Source organism: Bufo gargarizans, chromosome 4 (assembly GCF_014858855.1).
Source record: "Bufo gargarizans isolate SCDJY-AF-19 chromosome 4, ASM1485885v1, whole genome shotgun sequence".
Classification (NCBI taxonomy): domain Eukaryota; kingdom Metazoa; phylum Chordata; class Amphibia; order Anura; family Bufonidae; genus Bufo; species Bufo gargarizans.
In genome coordinates this window covers 184682109-184706796 of record NC_058083.1, presented here as the reverse complement: position 1 = coordinate 184706796, position 24688 = coordinate 184682109, and the positions used below count along the sequence as shown (strand labels likewise).

Genomic DNA, 24688 nt, shown 5'->3' with positions numbered 1-24688 from the left:
AGAGCATATAAGAAATGAATGTTTCCATTCTGACAGAAAGCAGAAATCTTGCAGATTATGAAGAGGATACCTTAGTAAACCATTTGGGGAGGCAATGAAAATTAGTGAAAGTGGTTGGCCACCTTATATTTCTAGCTGCTCATGTAGCTATGCATCCATTTTGTCTACTCTCTCCATTTGTCTTTGAATTAGGTAATATATAATCTGTGTTTTCTTTAATCTGTTTCACAACTATCATTTATAAGGATTCTGCAGTATTTGCAAATAGGGAACTGCTGAAATAGCCAGACATGGAATTTAGAGAATGCAGTATTTTGAATGATGGCTTGTATGTTATATCTAGATGTATTTTTCCATTATTCTTATACCTGGCAGAGTATCCATTACACAGCAAAGTTGTCTGAATCTTTGATTCTTAGGCCAGTCTACTTCCCCTGGCACAGGGCACCATTAACTAAGTTGAATCCCAGGTGTAGTCCCCTTGTTTGGGCAGCGACCCTGGTAACAGCACATACCATATCAGTAATAATAATTATTAAAGTATCGACACTGATAGTTTAATAAGAATCAATCATGTTTCCACTGAGGTGTGATAGAGGATCCCGTCCATCAGCGGCCTCTATTCACTTATACTGGGGACAGACTGCATCTGTGGTAGTTCTCCTGTCCATCTTCCGTGTCCGTTCTGTGTCCGTTCCGCAATTTTTGCGGACAATGCACAGACCCATTCATTTCTATGGGTCCGCAAAAATTGCGGAATGCCTTTCATTGTCATCCATGTGCTGTCCGTTCCTTTTATTTCAGAACATGTCTTATACTTGGCTGCAAATTGCGGTCCGTGGCCCCATAGAAAGTAAATGGGTCAGTCAAAAATGGATAGCACATGGAAATGCATCCGTATGTCATCCGTTTTTTGCGGACCCCTGGACTGAAAACATTCTAGGAAACCCCATTTCAGTCCCATTTCAGTTTTTTGCGGACCGTGAAAAACTGACGACACACGGAAGCACGTCCGTATTATACGGACTTACGGAACGGAAAATGAAAGATAACTGAAGACATACGGAACACATGGATCCGTGATTTGCGGACCGCAAAACCAACACGGTCGTGTGAATGCTCCCTAAGTGAATGGAGGCCGCTGATGGACGGGATCCTCCATCAGCGGTCATGTTCCCAGTGCAGGCATGCAGGTCGGGGGACCTGGGTGTAAACGTAAATTCTTCTCTTGAAACTATTGGACATCGGTGTCAGCAGTTTAATTATGATTACTATCTAAACTAGCCAACTTTAATGGTATTCTTTAAAATGCAGGCTATTTGCCATTTTGTTGCAATGGTTTTCTTCAATATATTACAAGGTATTAGTGAGGTGCATTGTATCTGCGAGTCGCAGTCTTCCAGTGACTCCTCCACATACTGATCTGTTCTCACACTTGGGTGGCTTTTCATAAGGTTATCATATTTCTTGCCTATGATGAAATCAACACTCATGTTACATAATTCAGCCTGCCTGCTCTTTCAAGTGTGCCTTAAAAAACATTGCATTTTCAATGTTGCGGCTGACCACACTCCTAGAATGGATTCATTCAAAATGAATGTTGCAGAAAACACTGACACATCTAGAAAAGATTGAGGCACATACTTTTTGTAATAATCCAATGGTTTCTATTCAGAAGATTTGCCTAAGTGACCCCCCCACCCCCCAAAAAAATTTAATCAAACAATCTTCATATACATGGCTCATACAGGCTGTTTAGGTACCGGCGAGAAGCATTATTGTGCATGTTAGATTATCTATCTACCTCAACTCTGTGTGTTGAGAATTTATATCGTCAAGCAGCTTGTATTTTCATTGCCATTTTGTACAGCATTGCTCCTCTGGGCACTATGCAATGTAGTCTGTTGTACCAAGAAAAGGTCTTGGCTCAAATTTGACAAAAATACAAAAACAAAAAAAAAGCAAAAAAACTAAAAGTACCATTAACTCGATATTAAATAGGCACTACACTTTCAACAAGCTTTGCATAAATCCATGGTACAGGGAAATATAAGAAACTTTATAGTATGTAAGATAAAAATGCCTCTTTCTCCACTAAACATGCTCCTTTACTTACTCCTCACTTACTAAAGAGTTCACTCATTCTGAATTCTCTGCTCAATCTGTCTTTCAGTTTACTGAAGGGTCAGATTACATGATGACAGTAGTAATAGAAGTAGTCGTAGAAGGCTCTGGAGGGTAAAGGGGCGGAGGAAGAGTAGACGAGTTAGAGAAAAACCGAGACACACACAGGCTCCTGCAGAAACTATTCACATCAATACTGTTCAGTACTTCTCTGCAGTGTCCACTATGGTGGTGTCACTACCTCTGAGTGAGAGATAGGGGAGCAGAATCTCCTGATTTCCCCATGTGCAGTCTATGGGAGACATAGTATCTACTCTCCGACTAATTGGACAGGGCCAACTGAGAATTAAAGGTAGGGCCCATAGAGGTGAAACTGTTGAAAAATGCAGGATACAACACATAGGCGGTCATTCATTATCTGATTTCTGCCAGTTTTATGGCGTAATTAGGTCACAGATTTTGTTGCAAAGGTGTGTTGGTGTGGAAAATGGCCTTAAACTACACCAGCAAGGGAGCTGGCTTAGTTTAAAGCATGTTACATGGCCGGCGACAGCAAAAACCAAAGTTATGTAGAGGCCTGCGCCTCCAATTAATTTTGGTGCATTCACCGGCAGCGCAGAGGGATTAGACCAGTGTATATTTCGCCGGTCTTAATAAATGTCGCCCATAATGCCTGGATAAAGTGTTAATTCCTCATATACACACACTACAGCTTATTTCGATAAAGCACCTAAAACTGTAAATACACTTTCGAATAAATAACTTTTTCTTACAAACTATTGCCTAAACCGTAGAAAAAAACCCTCAAACTACTGATTAGCATCTTTGCATCACTTTTTTTATTGAATGGCAAGTGTTTTGTGCTAAATACATTTTTCTAATTGAATTTAATTAACAATGTTGCTTCTGCAGCTGGATAGTATATAATACATTACAAACTGCAGGATGCTATTCTGTGATAAATCCCTCAGACTGGCCATATGATAACTTACTTTCCAGCTCCTTTCTCGCTTCTTCTGATTTATGACCAAACCAAAGTTGATCATGTGAACAGAGCCTAAACTGATGTAAAAGGCTGATGTTTTGCACATGGGGGTCGAGTTGTACTTGAATAGAAAGTAAAGCGCCCCCTATGATTACTTCCCTCAAACAAAATGTTTTATGTTTATAATGTCATGGTCCGTTTTTTCGGTGTTTGCAATGTAACCACAAACACGTTTTTTAATGTACATTTACAGACGGTCGAATCCATATCACTGGATATCTGGGCAGGCTGGAAATCAACGACAAGACAAAGAAAACATTGGAAAGGTATTTCAAAAGTGCATATACACAGATGAAAAAATGGCTTCTGTTTAGATGAATGTTTTTAAAGAGTGCACAAAGGAGGGCACCTGATGATTCTGAGCCAGAGGCATAAAGCTTCCAGCAAAATGGATGCATGATTGGGGGTCATTAAGAGGCCCTTGCTCTACGAGAGCTATAGACTGGACTGTCCTGCAGAATGACACAGGCGGCATTTTCATCAGAATAATGCAGAATGGTGCACTATTTTGTCCGGTAAAATGGCATGTCTCAGACAATCCCTCCAATAGCCTCAAATAAAAAAAATATTAGTCTCACCCTCACTCAGCTTTCCACAGTGCCATTCTCTGCAGAGCTGGTCTGGTCCTTCTGCCATTGCTTGCTTACAAACTGTAGCAGTGAAGTGTCGGTATAAGCTCGTGACTAGAGTTGAGCGAACACCTGGATGTTCGGGTTCGAGAAGTTCGGCCGAACATCCCGGAAATGTTCGGGTTCGGGATCCGAACCCGATCCGAACTTCGTCCCGAACCCGAACCCCATTGAAGTCAATGGGGACCCGAACTTTTCGGCACTAAAAAGGCTGTAAAACAGCCCAGGAAAGAGCTAGAGGGCTGCAAAAGGCAGCAACATGTAGGTAAATCCCCTGCAAACAAATGTGGATAGGGAAATGAATTAAAATAAAAATTAAATAAATAAAAATTAACCAAAATCAATTGGAGAGAGGTTCCATAGCAGAGAATCTGGCTTCCCGTCACCCACCACTGGAACAGTCCATTCTCAGATATTTAGGCCCCGGCACCCAGGCAGAGGAGAGAGGTCCCGTAACAGAGAATCTGTCTTCATGTCAGCAGAGAATTAGTCTGCATGTCATAGCAGAGAATGAGGCTTCACGTCAGCCACCACTGCAACAGTCCATTGGCATATATTTAGGCCCAGCACCCAGGCAGAGGAGGGAGGTCCCGTAACAGAGAATCTGTCTTCATGTCAGCAGAGAATTAGTCTGCATGTCATAGCAGAGAATGAGGCTTCACGTCAGCCACCACTGCAACAGTCCATTGGCATATATTTAGGCCCAGCACACACACAGGCAGAGGAGAGAGGTCCCGTAACAGAGAATCTGGCTTCATGTCAGCAGAGAATCAGTCTGCATGTCATAGCAGAGAATGAGGCTTCACGTCAGCCACCACTGCAACAGTCCATTGGCATATATTTAGGCCCAGCACACACACAGGCAGAGGAGAGAGGTCCCGTAACAGAGGATCTGGCTTCATGTCAGCAGAGAATCAGTCTGCATGTCATAGCAGAGAATCAGGCTTCACGTCAGCCACCACTGCAACAGTCCATTGTCATAAATTTAGGCCCAGCACCCAGGCAGAGGAGAGAGGTCCCGTAACAGACAATCTGGCTTCATGTCAGCAGAGAATTAGTCTGCATGTCATAGCAGAGAATGAGGCTTCACGTCAGCCACCACTGCAACAGTCCATTGGCATATATTTAGGCCTAGCACACAGGCAGAGGAGAGAGGTCCCGTAACAGACAATCTGGCTTCATGTCAGCAGAGAATCAGTCTGCATGTCATAGCAGAGAATCAGGCTTCACGTCACCCACCACTGCAACAGTCCATTGGCATATATTTAGGCCTAGCACACAGGCAGAGCAGAGAGGTCCCGTAACAGACAATCTGGCTTCATGACAGCAGAGAATCAGTCTGCATGTCATAGCAGAGAATGAGGCTTCACGTCACCCACCACTGCAACAGTCCATTGGCATATATTTAGGCCTAGCACACAGGCAGAGCAGAGAGGTCCCGTAACAGACGATCTGGCTTCATGTCAGCAGAGAATCAGTCTGCATGTCATAGCAGAGAATGAGGCTTCACGTCAGCCACCACTGCAACAGTCCATTGGCATATATTTAGGCCTAGCACACAGGCAGAGGAGAGAGGTCCCGTAACAGACAATCTGGCTTCATGTCAGCAGAGAATCAGTCTGCATGTCATAGCAGAGAATGAGGCTTCACGTCAGCCACCACTGCAACAGTCCATTGGCATATATTTAGGCCCAGCACCCAGGCAGAGGAGGGAGGTCCCGTAACAGACAATCTGGCTTCATGTCAGCAGAGAATCAGTCTGCATGTCATAGCAGAGAATGAGGCTTCACGTCACCCACCACTGCAACAGTCCATTGGCATATATTTAGGCCCAGCACACACACAGGCAGAGGAGAGAGGTCCCGTAACAGACAATCTGGCTTCATGTCAGCAGAGAATTAGTCTGCATGTCATAGCAGAGAATGAGGCTTCACGTCAGCCACCACTGCAACAGTCCATTGGCATATATTTAGGCCCAGCACACACACAGGCAGAGGAGAGAGGTCCCGTAACAGAGAATCTGTCTTCATGTCAGCAGAGAATTAGTCTGCATGTCATAGCAGAGAATGAGGCTTCACGTCAGCCACCACTGCAACAGTCCATTGGCATATATTTAGGCCCAGCACACACACAGGCAGAGGAGAGAGGTCCCGTAACAGACAATCTGGCTTCATGTCAGCAGAGAATTAGTCTGCATGTCATAGCAGAGAATGAGGCTTCACGTCAGCCACCACTGCAACAGTCCATTGGCATATATTTAGGCCCAGCACACACACAGGCAGAGGAGAGAGGTCCCGTAACAGAGAATCTGTCTTCATGTCAGCAGAGAATTAGTCTGCATGTCATAGCAGAGAATGAGGCTTCACGTCAGCCACCACTGCAACAGTCCATTGGCATATATTTAGGCCCAGCACACACACAGGCAGAGGAGAGAGGTCCCGTAACAGACAATCTGGCTTCATGTCAGCAGAGAATTAGTCTGCATGTCATAGCAGAGAATGAGGCTTCACGTCAGCCACCACTGCAACAGTCCATTGGCATATATTTAGGCCCAGCACACACACAGGCAGAGGAGAGAGGTCCCGTAACAGAGAATCTGTCTTCATGTCAGCAGAGAATTAGTCTGCATGTCATAGCAGAGAATCAGGCTTCACGTCACCCACCACTGCAACAGTCCATTGGCATATATTTAGGCCCAGCACCCAGGCAGAGGAGGGAGGTCCCGTAACAGAGAATCTGTCTTCATGTCAGCAGAGAATTAGTCTGCATGTCATAGCAGAGAATCAGGCTTCACGTCACCCACCACTGCAACAGTCCATTGGCATATATTTAGGCCCAGCACCCAGGCAGAGGAGGGAGGTCCCGTAACAGAGAATCTGTCTTCATGTCAGCAGAGAATTAGTCTGCATGTCATAGCAGAGAATGAGGCTTCACGTCAGCCACCACTGCAACAGTCCATTGGCATATATTTAGGCCCAGCACCCAGGCAGAGGAGGGAGGTCCCGTAACAGAGAATCTGTCTTCATGTCAGCAGAGAATTAGTCTGCATGTCATAGCAGAGAATGAGGCTTCACGTCAGCCACCACTGCAACAGTCCATTGGCATATATTTAGGCCCAGCACACACACAGGCAGAGGAGAGAGGTCCCGTAACAGACAATCTGGCTTCATGTCAGCAGAGAATTAGTCTGCATGTCATAGCAGAGAATGAGGCTTCACGTCAGCCACCACTGCAACAGTCCATTGGCATATATTTAGGCCCAGCACACACACAGGCAGAGGAGAGAGGTCCCGTAACAGAGAATCTGTCTTCATGTCAGCAGAGAATTAGTCTGCATGTCATAGCAGAGAATGAGGCTTCACGTCAGCCACCACTGCAACAGTCCATTGGCATATATTTAGGCCCAGCACACACACAGGCAGAGGAGAGAGGTCCCGTAACAGACAATCTGGCTTCATGTCAGCAGAGAATTAGTCTGCATGTCATAGCAGAGAATGAGGCTTCACGTCAGCCACCACTGCAACAGTCCATTGGCATATATTTAGGCCCAGCACCCAGGCAGAGGAGAGAGGTCCCGTAACAGACAATCTGGCTTCATGTCAGCAGAGAATCAGTCTGCATGTCATAGCAGAGAATGAGGCTTCACGTCAGCCACCACTGCAACAGTCCATTGGCATATATTTAGGCCCAGCACACACACAGGCAGAGGAGAGAGGTCCCGTAACAGAGAATCTGTCTTCATGTCAGCAGAGAATTAGTCTGCATGTCATAGCAGAGAATCAGGCTTCACGTCACCCACCACTGCAACAGTCCATTGGCATATATTTAGGCCCAGCACACACACAGGCAGAGGAGAGAGGTCCCGTAACAGAGAATCTGTCTTCATGTCAGCAGAGAATTAGTCTGCATGTCATAGCAGAGAATGAGGCTTCACGTCACCCACCACTGCAACAGTCCATTGGCATATATTTAGGCCCAGCACCCAGGCAGAGGAGGGAGGTCCCGTAACAGAGAATCTGTCTTCATGTCAGCAGAGAATTAGTCTGCATGTCATAGCAGAGAATGAGGCTTCACGTCACCCACCACTGCAACAGTCCATTGGCATATATTTAGGCCTAGCACACAGGCAGAGGAGAGGTTCATTCAACTTTGGGTAGCCTCGCAATATAATGGTAAAATGAAAATAAAAATAGGATTGAATGAGGAAGTGCCCTGGAGTCCAATAATATATGGTTATGGGGAGGTAGTTAATGTCTAATCTGGACAAGGGACGGACAGGTCCTGTGGGATCCATGCCTGGTTCATTTTTATGAACGTCAGCTTGTCCACATTGGCTGTAGACAGGCGGCTGCGTTTGTCTGTAATGACGCCCCCTGCCGTGCTGAATACACGTTCAGACAAAACGCTGGCTGCCGGGCAGGCCAGCACCTCCAAGGCATAAAAGGCTAGCTCTGGCCACGTGGACAATTTAGAGACCCAGAAGTTGAATGGGGCCGAACCATCAGTCAGTACGTGGAGGGGTGTGCACACGTACTGTTCCACCATGTTAGTGAAATGTTGCCTCCTGCTAACACGTTGCGTATCAGGTGGTGGTGCAGTTAGCTGTGGCGTGTTGACAAAAGTTTTCCACATCTCTGCCATGCTAACCCTGCCCTCAGAGGAGCTGGCCGTGACACAGCTGCCTTGGCGACCTCTTGCTCCTCCTCTGCCTTGGCCTTGGGCTTCCACTTGTTCCCCTGTGACATTTGGGAATGCTCTCAGTAGCGCGTCTACCAACGTGCGCTTGTACTCGCGCATCTTCCTATCACGCTCCAGTGCAGGAAGTAAGGTGGGCACATTGTCTTTGTAGCGTGGATCCAGCAGGGTGGCAACCCAGTAGTCCGCACAGGTTAAAATGTGGGCAACTCTGCTGTCGTTGCGCAGGCACTGCAGCATGTAGTCGCTCATGTGTGCCAGGCTGCCCAGGGGTAAGGACAAGCTGTCCTCTGTGGGAGGCGTATCGTCATCGTCCTGCCTTTCCCCCCAGCCACGCACCAGTGATGGACCCGAGCTGCGTTGGGTGCCACCCCGCTGTGACCATGCTTCATCCTCATCCTCCTCCACCTCCTCCTCATCCTCGTCCTCCTCGTCCTCCAGTAGTGGGCCCTGGCTGGCCACATTTGTACCTGGCCTCTGCTGTTGCCAAAAACCTCCCTCTGAGTCACTTCGAAGAGACTGGCCTGAAAGTGCTAAAAATGACCCCTCTTCCTCCTCCTCCTCCTCCTCCTGGGCCACCTCCTCTTCCATCATCGCCCTAAGTGTTTTCTCAAGGAGACATAGAAGTGGTATTGTAACGCTGATAACGGTGTCATCGCCACTGGCCATGTTGGTGGAGTACTCGAAACAGCGCAACAGGGCACACAGGTCTCGCATGGAGGCCCAGTCATTGGTGGTGAAGTGGTGCTGTTCTGTAGTGCGACTGACCCGTGCGTGCTGCAGCTGAAACTCCACTATGGCCTGCTGCTGCTCGCACAGTCTGTCCAGCATGTGCAAGGTGGAGTTCCACCTGGTGGGCACGTCGCATATGAGGCGGTGAGCGGGAAGGCCGAAGTTACGCTGTAGCGCAGACAGGCGAGCAGCAGCAGGATGTGAACGCCGGAAGCGCGAACAGACGGCCCGCACTTTATGCAGCAGCTCTGACATGTCGGGGTAGTTGTGAATGAACTTCTGCACCACCAAATTCAGCACATGCGCCAAGCAAGGGATGTGCGTCAAATTGGCTAGTCCCAGAGCTGCAACGAGATTTCGCCCATTATCACACACCACCAGGCCGGGCTTGAGGCTCACCGGCAGCAACCACTCGTCGGTCTGTTGTTCTATACCCCGCCACAACTCCTGTGCGGTGTGGGGCCTGTCCCCCAAACATATGAGTTTCAGAATGGCCTGCTGACGTTTACCCCGGGCTGTGCTGAAGTTGGTGGTGAAGGTGTGTGGCTGACTGGATGAGCAGGTGGAAGAAGAGGAGGAGGAAGCCGAGAAGGAGGAGGTGGCAACAGGAGGCAAAGAATGTTGCCCTGCGATCCTTGGCGGTGGAAGGACGTGCGCCAAACAGCTCTCCGCCTGGGGCCCAGCTGCCACTACATTTACCCAGTGTGCAGTTAGGGAGATATAGCGTCCCTGGCCGTGCTTACTGGTCCACGTATCTGTGGTTAGGTGGACCTTGCCACAGATGGCGTTGCGCAGTGCACACTTGATTTTATCGGATACTTGGTTGTGCAGGGAAGGCACGGCTCTCTTGGAGAAGTAGTGCCGGCTGGGAACAACATACTGTGGGACAGCAAGCGACATGAGCTGTTTGAAGCTGTCTGTGTCCACCAGCCTAAATGACAGCATTTCATAGGCCAGTAGTTTAGAAATGCTGGCATTCAGGGCCAGGGATCGAGGGTGGCTAGGTGGGAATTTACGCTTTCTATCAAATGTTTGTGAGATGGAGAGCTGAACGCTGGCGTGTGACATGGTTGAGACACTTGGTGACGGAGGTGGTGGTGGTGGTGTTGGTGGTACATCCCCTGTTTGCTGGGCGGCAGGTGCCAACGTTCCTCCAGAGGCGGAGGAAGAGGCCGAGGCGGCAGCAGCAGAATAGGCCGAGGCGGCAGCAGCAGAAGAGGTAGCAGGGGGAGCCTGAGTGACTTCCTTGGTTTTAAGGTGTTTACTCCACTGCAGTTCATGCTTTGCATGCAGGTGCCTGGTCATGCAGGTTGTGCTCAGGTTCAGAACGTTAATGCCTCGCTTCAGGCTCTGATGGCACAGCGTGCAAACCACTCGGGTCTTGTCGTCAGCACATTGTTTGAAGAAGTGCCATGCCAGGGAACTCCTTGAAGCTGCCTTTGGGGTGCTCGGTCCCAGATGGCGGCGGTCAGTAGCAGGCGGAGTCTCTTGGCGGCGGGTGTTCTGCTTTTGCCCACTGCTCCCTCTTTTGCTACGCTGTTGGCTCGGTCTCACCACTGCCTCTTCCTCCGAACTGTGAAAGTCAGTGGCACGACCTTCATTCCATGTGGGGTCTAGGACCTCATCGTCCCCTGCATCGTCTTCCACCCAGTCTTGATCCCTGACCTCCTGTTCAGTCTGCACACTGCAGAAAGACGCAGCAGTTGGCACCTGTGTTTCGTCATCATCAGAGACATGCTGAGGTGGTATTCCCATGTCCTCATCATCAGGAAACATAAGTGGTTGTGCGTCAGTGCATTCTATGTCTTTCACCGCTGGGGAAGGGCTAGGTGGATGCCCTTGGGAAACCCTGCCAGCGGAGTCTTCAAACAGCATAAGAGACTGCTGCATAACTTGAGGCTGAGACAGTTTCCCTGGTATGCATGGGGGTGATGTGACAGACTGATGGGGTTGGTTTTCAGGCGCCATCTGTGCGCTTTCTGCAGAAGACTGGGTGGGAGATAATGTGAACGTGCTGGATCCACTGTCGGCCACCCAATTGACTAATGCCTGTACCTGCTCAGGCCTTACCATCCTTAGAACGGCATTGGGCCCCACCATATATCGCTGTAAATTCTGGCGGCTACTGGGACCTGAGGTAGTTGGTACACTAGGACGTGTGGATGTGGCAGAACGGCCACGTCCTCTCCCAGCACCAGAGGGTCCACTAACACCACCACGACCATGTCCACGTCCGCGTCCCTTACTAGATGTTTTTCTCATTGTTATGGTTCACCACAACAACAAATATATTATTTGGCCCAATGTATTGTATTCAAATTCAGCGGGATATAAATTTGAGGCCTAGTATTTAGGCGCTGGGTGACCGGTATGGATTTAGTGACAGAATTAGACTTGGAAATGCACAGAAGCGTGTGTGTGAAGTTATTCTGAATGACCCTATGTGCACCTTCAATATGATCTACCCTTTTAGGGATAGATTTCAAATAGCTCTGATATAGCAGAAACGACTAAATTATGAAATTGCTAAATTGGGAATTGTATTTCAACCCAGAACAAAAAATGTGCTTTGACGGACACTAAATAACTTTCCCAGCCACAACAGGACAGCGGTAACGAGAGATTTAGCGGGATATAAATTTGAGGCCTAGTATTTAGGCGCTGGGTGACCGGTATGGGTTTAGTGACAGAATTAGATTTGGAAATGCACAGTAGCGGGTGTGTGAAGTTATTCTGAATGACCCTATGTGCACCTTGAATATTATATACCCTTTTAGGGATAGATTTCAAATAGCTCTGATATAGCAGAAACCACTAAATTATGAAATTGCTAAATTGGGAATTGTATTTCAACCCAGAACAAGAAATGTGCTTGAACGGACACTAAATAACTCGCCCAGCTACAGCACTAGGGACAGATTTAGCGGGATATAAATTTGAGGCCTAGTATTTAGGCGCTGGGTGACAGGTATGGGTTTAGTGCCAGAATTAGACTTGGAAATACACAGTAGCGGGTGTGTGTGAAGTTATTCTGAATGACCCAATGTGCACCTTGAATATTATATACCCTTTTAGGGATAGATTTCAAATAGCTCTGATATAGCAGAAACCACTAAATTATGAAATTGCTAAATTGGGAATTGTATTTCAACCCAGAACAAGAAATGTGCTTGAACGGACACTAAATAACTCGCCCAGCTACAGCACTAGGGACAGATTTAGCGGGATATAAATTTGAGGCCTAGTATTTAGGCGCTGGGTGACAGGTATGGGTTTAGTGCCAGAATTAGACTTGGAAATACACAGTAGCGGGTGTGTGTGAAGTTATTCTGAATGACCCAATGTGCACCTTGAATATTATATACCCTTTTAGGGATAGATTTCAAATAGCTCTGATATAGCAGAAACCACTAAATTATGAAATTGCTAAATTGGGAATTGTATTTCAACCCAGAACAAGAAATGTGCTTGAACGGACACTAAATAACTCGCCCAGCTACAGCACTAAGGACAGATTTAGCGGGATATAAATTTGAGGCCTAGTATTTAGGCGCTGGGTGACAGGTATGGGTTTAGTGCCAGAATTAGACTTGGAAATACACAGTAGCGGGTGTGTGTGAAGTTATTCTGAATGACCCAATGTGCACCTTGAATATTATATACCCTTTTAGGGATAGATTTCAAATAGCTCTGATATAGCAGAAACCACTAAATTATGAAATTGCTAAATTGGGAATTGTATTTCAACCCAGAACAAGAAATGTGCTTGAACGGACACTAAATAACTCGCCCAGCTACAGCACTAAGGACAGATTTAGCGGGATATAAATTTGAGGCCTAGTATTTAGGCGCTGGGTGACAGGTATGGGTTTAGTGCCAGAATTAGACTTGGAAATACACAGTAGCGGGTGTGTGTGAAGTTATTCTGAATGACCCAATGTGCACCTTGAATATTATATACCCTTTTAGGGATAGATTTCAAATAGCTCTGATATAGCAGAAACCACTAAATTATGAAATTGCTAAATTGGGAATTGTATTTCAACCCAGAACAAGAAATGTGCTTGAACGGACACTAAATAACTCGCCCAGCTACAGCACTAAGGACAGATTTAGCGGGATATAAATTTGAGGCCTAGTATTTAGGCGCTGGGTGACAGGTATGGGTTTAGTGCCAGAATTAGACTTGGAAATACACAGTAGCGGGTGTGTGTGAAGTTATTCTGAATGACCCAATGTGCACCTTGAATATTATATACCCTTTTAGGGATAGATTTCAAATAGCTCTGATATAGCAGAAACCACTAAATTATGAAATTGCTAAATTGGGAATTGTATTTCAACCCAGAACAAGAAATGTGCTTGAACGGACACTAAATAACTCGCCCAGCTACAGCACTAAGGACAGATTAGCGGGATATAAATTTGAGGCCTAGTATTTAGGCGCTGGGTGACAGGTATGGGTTTAGTGCCAGAATTAGACTTGGAAATACACAGTAGCGGGTGTGTGTGAAGTTATTCTGAATGACCCAATGTGCACCTTGAATATTATATACCCTTTTAGGGATAGATTTCAAATAGCTCTGATATAGCAGAAACCACTAAATTATGAAATTGCTAAATTGGGAATTGTATTTCAACCCAGAACAAGAAATGTGCTTGAACGGACACTAAATAACTCGCCCAGCTACAGCACTAGGGACAGATTTAGCGGGATATAAATTTGAGGCCTAGTATTTAGGCGCTGGGTGACAGGTATGGGTTTAGTGCCAGAATTAGACTTGGAAATACACAGTAGCGGGTGTGTGTGAAGTTATTCTGAATGACCCAATGTGCACCTTGAATATTATATACCCTTTTAGGGATAGATTTCAAATAGCTCTGATATAGCAGAAACCACTAAATTATGAAATTGCTAAATTGGGAATTGTATTTCAACCCAGAACAAGAAATGTGCTTGAACGGACACTAAATAACTCGCCCAGCTACAGCACTAAGGACAGATTTAGCGGGATATAAATTTGAGGCCTAGTATTTAGGCGCTGGGTGACAGGTATGGGTTTAGTGCCAGAATTAGACTTGGAAATACACAGTAGCGGGTGTGTGTGAAGTTATTCTGAATGACCCAATGTGCACCTTGAATATTATATACCCTTTTAGGGATAGATTTCAAATAGCTCTGATATAGCAGAAACCACTAAATTATGAAATTGCTAAATTGGGAATTGTATTTCAACCCAGAACAAGAAATGTGCTTGAACGGACACTAAATAACTCGCCCAGCTACAGCACTAAGGACAGATTTAGCGGGATATAAATTTGAGGCCTAGTATTTAGGCGCTGGGTGACAGGTATGGGTTTAGTGCCAGAATTAGACTTGGAAATACACAGTAGCGGGTGTGTGTGAAGTTATTCTGAATGACCCAATGTGCACCTTGAATATTATATACCCTTTTAGGGATAGATTTCAAATAGCTCTGATATAGCAGAAACCACTAAATTATGAAATTGCTAAATTGGGAATTGTATTTCAACCCAGAACAAGAAATGTGCTTGAACGGACACTAAATAACTCGCCCAGCTACAGCACTAAGGACAGATTTAGCGGGATATAAATTTGAGGCCTAGTATTTAGGCGCTGGGTGACAGGTATGGGTTTAGTGCCAGAATTAGACTTGGAAATACACAGTAGCGGGTGTGTGTGAAGTTATTCTGAATGACCCAATGTGCACCTTGAATATTATATACCCTTTTAGGGATAGATTTCAAATAGCTCTGATATAGCAGAAACCACTAAATTATGAAATTGCTAAATTGGGAATTGTATTTCAACCCAGAACAAGAAATGTGCTTGAACGGACACTAAATAACTCGCCCAGCTACAGCACTAAGGACAGATTTAGCGGGATATAAATTTGAGGCCTAGTATTTAGGCGCTGGGTGACAGGTATGGGTTTAGTGCCAGAATTAGACTTGGAAATACACAGTAGCGGGTGTGTGTGAAGTTATTCTGAATGACCCAATGTGCACCTTGAATATTATATACCCTTTTAGGGATAGATTTCAAATAGCTCTGATATAGCAGAAACCACTAAATTATGAAATTGCTAAATTGGGAATTGTATTTCAACCCAGAACAAGAAATGTGCTTGAACGGACACTAAATAACTCGCCCAGCTACAGCACTAGGGACAGATTTAGCGGGATATAAATTTGAGGCCTAGTATTTAGGCGCTGGGTGACAGGTATGGGTTTAGTGCCAGAATTAGACTTGGAAATACACAGTAGCGGGTGTGTGTGAAGTTATTCTGAATGACCCAATGTGCACCTTGAATATTATATACCCTTTTAGGGATAGATTTCAAATAGCTCTGATATAGCAGAAACCACTAAATTATGAAATTGCTAAATTGGGAATTGTATTTCAACCCAGAACAAGAAATGTGCTTGAACGGACACTAAATAACTCGCCCAGCTACAGCACTAAGGACAGATTTAGCGGGATATAAATTTGAGGCCTAGTATTTAGGCGCTGGGTGACAGGTATGGGTTTAGTGCCAGAATTAGACTTGGAAATACACAGTAGCGGGTGTGTGTGAAGTTATTCTGAATGACCCAATGTGCACCTTGAATATTATATACCCTTTTAGGGATAGATTTCAAATAGCTCTGATATAGCAGAAACCACTAAATTATGAAATTGCTAAATTGGGAATTGTATTTCAACCCAGAACAAGAAATGTGCTTGAACGGACACTAAATAACTCGCCCAGCTACAGCACTAAGGACAGATTTAGCGGGATATAAATTTGAGGCCTAGTATTTAGGCGCTGGGTGACAGGTATGGGTTTAGTGCCAGAATTAGACTTGGAAATACACAGTAGCGGGTGTGTGTGAAGTTATTCTGAATGACCCAATGTGCACCTTGAATATTATATACCCTTTTAGGGATAGATTTCAAATAGCTCTGATATAGCAGAAACCACTAAATTATGAAATTGCTAAATTGGGAATTGTATTTCAACCCAGAACAAGAAATGTGCTTGAACGGACACTAAATAACTCGCCCAGCTACAGCACTAAGGACAGATTTAGCGGGATATAAATTTGAGGCCTAGTATTTAGGCGCTGGGTGACAGGTATGGGTTTAGTGCCAGAATTAGACTTGGAAATACACAGTAGCGGGTGTGTGTGAAGTTATTCTGAATGACCCAATGTGCACCTTGAATATTATATACCCTTTTAGGGATAGATTTCAAATAGCTCTGATATAGCAGAAACCACTAAATTATGAAATTGCTAAATTGGGAATTGTATTTCAACCCAGAACAAGAAATGTGCTTGAACGGACACTAAATAACTCGCCCAGCTACAGCACTAAGGACAGATTTAGCGGGATATAAATTTGAGGCCTAGTATTTAGGCGCTGGGTGACAGGTATGGGTTTAGTGCCAGAATTAGACTTGGAAATACACAGTAGCGGGTGTGTGTGAAGTTATTCTGAATGACCCAATGTGCACCTTGAATATTATATACCCTTTTAGGGATAGATTTCAAATAGCTCTGATATAGCAGAAACCACTAAATTATGAAATTGCTAAATTGGGAATTGTATTTCAACCCAGAACAAGAAATGTGCTTGAACGGACACTAAATAACTCGCCCAGCTACAGCACTAGGGACAGATTTAGCTGGATATAAATTTGAGGCCTAGTATTTAGGCGCTGGGTGACAGGTATGGGTTTAGTGCCAGAATTAGACTTGGAAATACACAGTAGCGGGTGTGTGTGAAGTTATTCTGAATGACCCAATGTGCACCTTGAATATTATATACCCTTTTAGGGATAGATTTCAAATAGCTCTGATATAGCAGAAACCACTAAATTATGAAATTGCTAAATTGGGAATTGTATTTCAACCCAGAACAAGAAATGTGCTTGAACGGACACTAAATAACTCGCCCAGCTACAGCACTAAGGACAGATTTAGCGGGATATAAATTTGAGGCCTAGTATTTAGGCGCTGGGTGACAGGTATGGGTTTAGTGCCAGAATTAGACTTGGAAATACACAGTAGCGGGTGTGTGTGAAGTTATTCTGAATGACCCAATGTGCACCTTGAATATTATATACCCTTTTAGGGATAGATTTCAAATAGCTCTGATATAGCAGAAACCACTAAATTATGAAATTGCTAAATTGGGAATTGTATTTCAACCCAGAACAAGAAATGTGCTTGAACGGACACTAAATAACTCGCCCAGCTACAGCACTAAGGACAGATTTAGCGGGATATAAATTTGAGGCCTAGTATTTAGGCGCTGGGTGACAGGTATGGGTTTAGTGCCAGAATTAGACTTGGAAATACACAGTAGCGGGTGTGTGTGAAGTTATTCTGAATGACCCAATGTGCACCTTGAATATTATATACCCTTTTAGGGATAGATTTCAAATAGCTCTGATATAGCAGAAACCACTAAATTATGAAATTGCTAAATTGGGAATTGTATTTCAACCCAGAACAAGAAATGTGCTTGAACGGACACTAAATAACTCGCCCAGCTACAGCACTAAGGACAGATTTAGCGGGATATAAATTTGAGGCCTAGTATTTAGGCGCTGGGTGACAGGTATGGGTTTAGTGCCAGAATTAGACTTGGAAATACACAGTAGCGGGTGTGTGTGAAGTTATTCTGAATGACCCAATGTGCACCTTGAATATTATATACCCTTTTAGGGATAGATTTCAAATAGCTCTGATATAGCAGAAACCACTAAATTATGAAATTGCTAAATTGGGAATTGTATTTCAACCCAGAACAAGAAATGTGCTTGAACGGACACTAAATAACTCGCCCAGCTACAGCACTAAGGACAGATTTAGCGGGATATAAATTTGAGGCCTAGTATTTAGGCGCTGGGTGACAGGTATGGGTTTAGTGCCAGAATTAGACTTGGAAATACACAGTAGCGGGTGTGTGTGAAGTTATTCTGAATGACCCAATGTGCACCTTGAATATTATATACCCTTTTAGGGATAGATTTCAAATAGCTCTGATATAGCAGAAACCACTAAATTATGAAATTGCTAAATTGGGAATTGTATTTCAACCCAGAACAAGAAATGTGCTTGAACGGACACTAAATAACTCGCCCAGCTACAGCACTAGGGACAGATTTAGCGGGATATAAATTTGAGGCCTAGTATTTAGGCGCTGGGTGACAGGTATGGGTTTAGTGCCAGAATTAGACTTGGAAATACACAGTAGCGGGTGTGTGTGAAGTTATTCTGAATGACCCAATGTGCACCTTGAATATTATATACCCTTTTAGGGATAGATTTCAAATAGCTCTGATATAGCAGAAACCACTAAATTATGAAATTGCTAAATTGGGAATTGTATTTCAACCCAGAACAAGAAATGTGCTTGAACGGACACTAAATAACTCGCCCAGCTACAGCACTAAGGACAGATTTAGCGGGATATAAATTTGAGGCCTAGTATTTAGGCGCTGGGTGACAGGTATGGGTTTAGTGCCAGAATTAGACTTGGAAATACACAGTAGCGGGTGTGTGTGAAGTTATTCTGAATGACCCAATGTGCACCTTGAATATTATATACCCTTTTAGGGATAGATTTCAAATAGCTCTGATATAGCAGAAACCACTAAATTATGAAATTGCTAAATTGGGAATTGTATTTCAACCCAGAACAAGAAATGTGCTTGAACGGACACTAAATAACTCGCCCAGCTACAGCACTAAGGACAGATTTAGCGGGATATAAATTTGAGGCCTAGTATTTAGGCGCTGGGTGACAGGTATGGGTTTAGTGCCAGAATTAGACTTGGAAATACACAGTAGCGGGTGTGTGTGAAGTTATTCTGAATGACCCAATGTGCACCTTGAATATTATATACCCTTTTAGGGATAGATTTCAAATAGCTCTGATATAGCAGAAACCACTAAATTATGAAATTGCTAAATTGGGAATTGTATTTCAACCCAGAACAAGAAATGTGCTTGAACGGACACTAAATAACTCGCCCAGCTACAGCACTAAGGACAGATTTAGCGGGATATAAATTTGAGGCCTAGTATTTAGGCGCTGGGTGACAGGTATGGGTTTAGTGCCAGAATTAGACTTGGAAATACACAGTAGCGGGTGTGTGTGAAGTTATTCTGAATGACCCAATGTGCACCTTGAATATTATATACCCTTTTAGGGATAGATTTCAAATAGCTCTGATATAGCAGAAACCACTAAATTATGAAATTGCTAAATTGGGAATTGTATTTCAACCCAGAACAAGAAATGTGCTTGAACGGACACTAAATAACTCGCCCAGCTACAGCACTAAGGACAGATTTAGCGGGATATAAATTTGAGGCCTAGTATTTAGGCGCTGGGTGACAGGTATGGGTTTAGTGCCAGAATTAGACTTGGAAATACACAGTAGCGGGTGTGTGTGAAGTTATTCTGAATGACCCAATGTGCACCTTGAATATTATATACCCTTTTAGGGATAGATTTCAAATAGCTCTGATATAGCAGAAACCACTAAATTATGAAATTGCTAAATTGGGAATTGTATTTCAACCCAGAACAAGAAATGTGCTTGAACGGACACTAAATAACTCGCCCAGCTACAGCACTAGGGACAGATTTAGCTGGATATAAATTTGAGGCCTAGTATTTAGGCGCTGGGTGACAGGTATGGGTTTAGTGCCAGAATTAGACTTGGAAATACACAGTAGCGGGTGTGTGTGAAGTTATTCTGAATGACCCAATGTGCACCTTGAATATTATATACCCTTTTAGGGATAGATTTCAAATAGCTCTGATATAGCAGAAACCACTAAATTATGAAATTGCTAAATTGGGAATTGTATTTCAACCCAGAACAAGAAATGTGCTTGAACGGACACTAAATAACTCGCCCAGCTACAGCACTAAGGACAGATTTAGCGGGATATAAATTTGAGGCCTAGTATTTAGGCGCTGGGTGACCGGTATGGATTTAGTGACAGAATTAGACTGGGATATGGCCAAAAAATAAACAGACTATTGCTGGTTAAATGCACTTGGTGTGACAGCTTCACCCTGATGTAGGCTTTAGCCAAAAAACAACCACACCATTGAGGGTTAAATGCACTTGGTGACAGGCGCAGCTTGCCCCTGATTTAGTATATGGCCAAAAAATGAACAGACTATTGCTGGTTAAATGCACTTGGTGTGACAGCTTCACCCTGATGTAGGCTTTAGCCAAAAAACAACCACACCATTGAGGGTTAAATGCACTTGGTGACAGGCGCAGCTTGCCCCTGATTTTGTATATGGCCAAAAAATGAACAGACTATTGCTGGTTAAATGCACTTGGTGTGACAGCTTCACCCTGATGTAGGCTTTAGCCAAAAAACAACCACACCATTGAGGGTTAAATGCACTTGGTCGCAGCTTGTGCTGGCGCACCACAAGACACAAAATGGCCGCCGATCACCCCAGAAAAATGTGACTGACAAACGGTCTGGGCAGCCTAAAAACAGTGAGCAATTGAGGATCAGCAGCTCAATGATCCACAGCTGCAGATCGATCAGTTAATCAAGTCCTTTGGAGGAGTTAATCTGCCTAATCTCGCCCTACTGTCGCAGCCGCAACCTCTCCCTACGCTAATCAGAGCAGAGTGACGGGCGGCGCTATGTGACTCCAGCTTAAATAGAGGCTGGGTCACATGGTGCTCTGGCCAATCACAGCCATGCCAATAGTAGGCATGGCTGTGATGGCCTCTTGGGGCAAGTAGTATGACGCTTGTTGATTGGCTGCTTTGCAGCCTTTCAAAAAGCGCCAACAAAGCGTCACAAAAGCGCGAAGAAAGCGACGAACACCGAACCCGAACCCGGACTTTTACGAAAATGTCCGGGTTCGGGTCCGTGTCACGGACACCCCAAAATTCGGTACGAACCCGAACTATACAGTTCGAGTTCGCTCATCCCTACTCGTGACCTCTGCAGCCAATCGTTGTCCTCATTGGTTTAATGCTGAGAACAGTGATTGGCAGCAGTGGTCACGTTCCATACCTCTGCACATCACTGTACACACCTTCGTCACTGTGAGTTGCAGGTGTACGGCACTTGACCACTGTAGCCAATCGCTGTCCGGAGCTGTAGCAGTGACGTGCTGGTATAAGCTTGTGACCTCTGCAGCCAATTATTGTCCTCAGTGGCCTAATGCTGAGAACAGGGATTGGCAGCAGTGGTCACGTTCCATACCACTGCACATCACTGTACACATCTTCATCACTCAGTTGCAGGTATACGGCACTTGACCACTGTAGCCAATCGCTGTCCGGAGCTGTAGCAGTGACGTGCTGGTATAAGCTTGTGACCTCTGCAGCCAATCGTTGTCCTCATTGGTTTAATGCTGAGAACAGTGATTGGCATCAGTGGTCACGTTCCATACCTCTACACATCACTGTGCACACCTTCGTCACTGTGAGTTGCAGGTATACGGCACTTGACCACTGTAGCCAATCGCCGTCCGGAGCTGTAGCAGTGACTTGCTGGTATAAGCTCGTGACCTCTGCAGCCAATTATTGTCCTCAGTGGTCTAATGCTGAGAACAGTAATTGGCAGCAGTGGTCACGTTCCATACCACTGCACATTACTGAGGTCATGTGCCATATACTGACTCATGTAGACAAGCAGACCTGCGCTGCAGAGAACGGAACTGGAGAAAGGGGTGAGTGTAACATCACTTTATTTTAGGCTATTGGAGGGCTTGTCCAAGATTTTTAATTATCTCGGAGAACCTAGTTAGTGGATTCCGTCGGGTGCTGTTCGTGCGGATCCGGCGCTACTATTATGGAGGAAATAGGAGCGCCAATGTGAATACAGTCTTAGAAGGGGTTTCTGTAGCTTCATTTAACTCTCTTTTGCTTACTTTGTTGCAGCATTGTAAATATGCACTTTTGCTCTTGTAAATCAGTATGAACGTCAGAAAATAAATCATCAGTAGAACATAAGGCTCACCACCATTGTGGCCCACTGTCATAGTCAAGTAGATAACCAGCAGTCAGCTTGTGTACCGCAGTCTCAGCATGCTGAACAGCATCAAGGATCCATTTATTGTAATAAGAAGTCTGCAGTAGGAGACTGACAGCTTTGTGCCGGGGATTACTCTTTCTTTGTCTTTACTTCAATATTATATTTTGTATTGAAATCTGGATTGGGGATTTGAAACTCCTTACTTTATGGGAACGCTATGCAATGCCCATTAATTATCCGCTGATGGTGCCAAATCTGAGATTACAGCTGCCACTACGTCAAATGCAAAAGCTGCTGCCTTGGTGAATTGCTGAATACATGTTAAACAATAAGAAAAGATAAAGTCAACCGCTTCATGTCTGGAGGGCTTGTGTCCTTCACTGACCAAGCATCATGTAGCTGGGCAGTAGTAAGACCTGCATAGAAAAAAGCGTAACACATCCGTTGAGTTGATATCTGTCTCTCTATGAACTAGTTAGGGCTCTTTCACACTTGCGTTGTCCGGATCCGTCGTGTACTCCATTTGCCGGAATTACACGCCGGATCCGGAAAAACGCGTAAGAATGCATAATTTTTTCTTTCCAGATGCGTCTTTCCGGCTTTTTTGGTAAGATACTGATCCGGAAATCCTGAAGCCAACATCAACGTTTTTTTTCCGGATCCGTTCGACGGATCTGGAAAAAAACCGTTGATGTTGGCTTCAGGATTTCCGGATCAGTCTCTTTTCACGTCAGCCAAGCCCTTCCTACTTCCTGGCGCAGGTGCAGATGCAACTTCCGGATCCGTCGTTGCGTCGTAACAACTGAAGATGTTAGGACGGATCCGGAATAATACATTTCAATGGGCTATTATTCCGGATCCGTCGATGCGGCAAGTGTTCAGGATTTTTGACCGGAGCAAAAAGCGCAGCATGCTGCAGTATTTTTTCCGGCCAAAAAACGTTCCGGCCCTGAACTGAAGACATCCTGAACATTCAGAATGCATTAGGATAAAACTGATCGACGACGGAACTCTATGCCGGAAAAGAAAAGCGCAAGTGTGAAAGAGCCCTAAAAGCATTATAAAACCTTATTGGATGTCTTCATTAGTGTTGCAGCTTCAAAAAGATTTGTTCTGTGTTGGATTGTAAGTCCCCCAAACTATGATTTATCGTTTGTGATTATTTTAGGTTTCTGCTGGAAAAATAAAGCTGAAAGTGCTCCAAAACCCAGTTTCAGGTAAAATGTAGTAACTGGTTTGAAATACACATGGGAAATGAGATATGTGAATGTATGAACTGTATGAACTTGCTTACAGGGGTCTTCCATAAGTTAAATATTGATGAGCCGTCATCAGATCAGTGGGGGTCTGACTCCTGGCACCTCCGGTGATTAGTTGTTTGAAAGGGCCGCAGCGCTCAAACCAACATTATGGCCTCTTCATAGTTTACCAAGCACAGTGCCACATTGTATAGCGGCTGGTCTGGGTAGTACTTTTTTAGAAACAACCACACTTAGGCTACTTTCACCCTGTCTGATCCGTCCTGCCGCTATTTCGCCGTGCCGCCAGACTGCCGATCCGTCCCCATTGACTATAATGGGCACGGGGGCGGAGCTCCGGCTGTGCGCGGTGAGAGGCCGCCGGACTAAAAGTACTGCATGTCTGACTTTTTAGTCCGGCGGCCTCTCACCGCGCACTGCCGTGCTTCCCCGGAGCTCCGCTCCCGTTATAGTCAATGAGGACGGAGCGGCAGTCTGGCGGCACGGCAAAATAGTGGCAGGACGGATCCGACAGGGTGAACAGCCTGTCGGATCCGTCCTGCCGCTAGTGTGAAAGTACCCTTAGACCTATACACGTAACTTCTAAACAGAACGTTTTGTGTGCGGTTCCTCAAGTTAATCAAAAGCTGCATCCCAGAATCAGGGAGGAGGTCCGTTCTCCCTATAATAATAGCACATAAAAATGGAGTTTGGGTCTCCGCTGAAGGTGCTTTAAGTAGAGGTCAGTTCACACACAATCCCTTTTCCAGAGGCCGTTTCCTCAATCACTGGCTTCAGCCCCCTCGATCTCTGAACCAACCGGCAGCAGAAACAGTTGTTATCCCTTCAAAAGGAATAAGACATAGTGCAGACCCGCAAGTAAAAGGATTCTCTGTGTTTTATTCTACTTACAAGATCTGTTCTTTTGACATCGCACATAAAAAAGTAGTATTCCTGCCCGACCCGGCTTAGTCTGGGTAGTACTGCTCAATCCTCTTCACCTGAATGGGACTGAGCGAAACAAAGGCCATGTGACCGATGGACTTGACGTTACAGGCCTAAGAAGATGTCCCATCATTGTCACTCCGACTCCATACACCAGCACTCTATGATTATACATGTAGGTTCTATGACCTCTATGGTACGTTTCACCTTATCAGGGGTTCAGTGTTGTGGTAGTT

The 24688-nt window shown here is 44.9% G+C and overlaps 1 protein-coding gene across 1 annotated transcript in view; it reads left to right on the top strand.

Moving 5' to 3' along the window:
• The window catches only part of ZBBX (zinc finger B-box domain containing), a 216478-nt gene that overhangs the window by 32525 nt on the left and 159265 nt on the right, over window positions 1-24688 (top strand). The window contains 2 exon segments of the mRNA XM_044291843.1: window positions 3363-3435; window positions 23438-23486. Coding sequence (XP_044147778.1) covers window positions 3363-3435; window positions 23438-23486 — 122 coding nt within the window.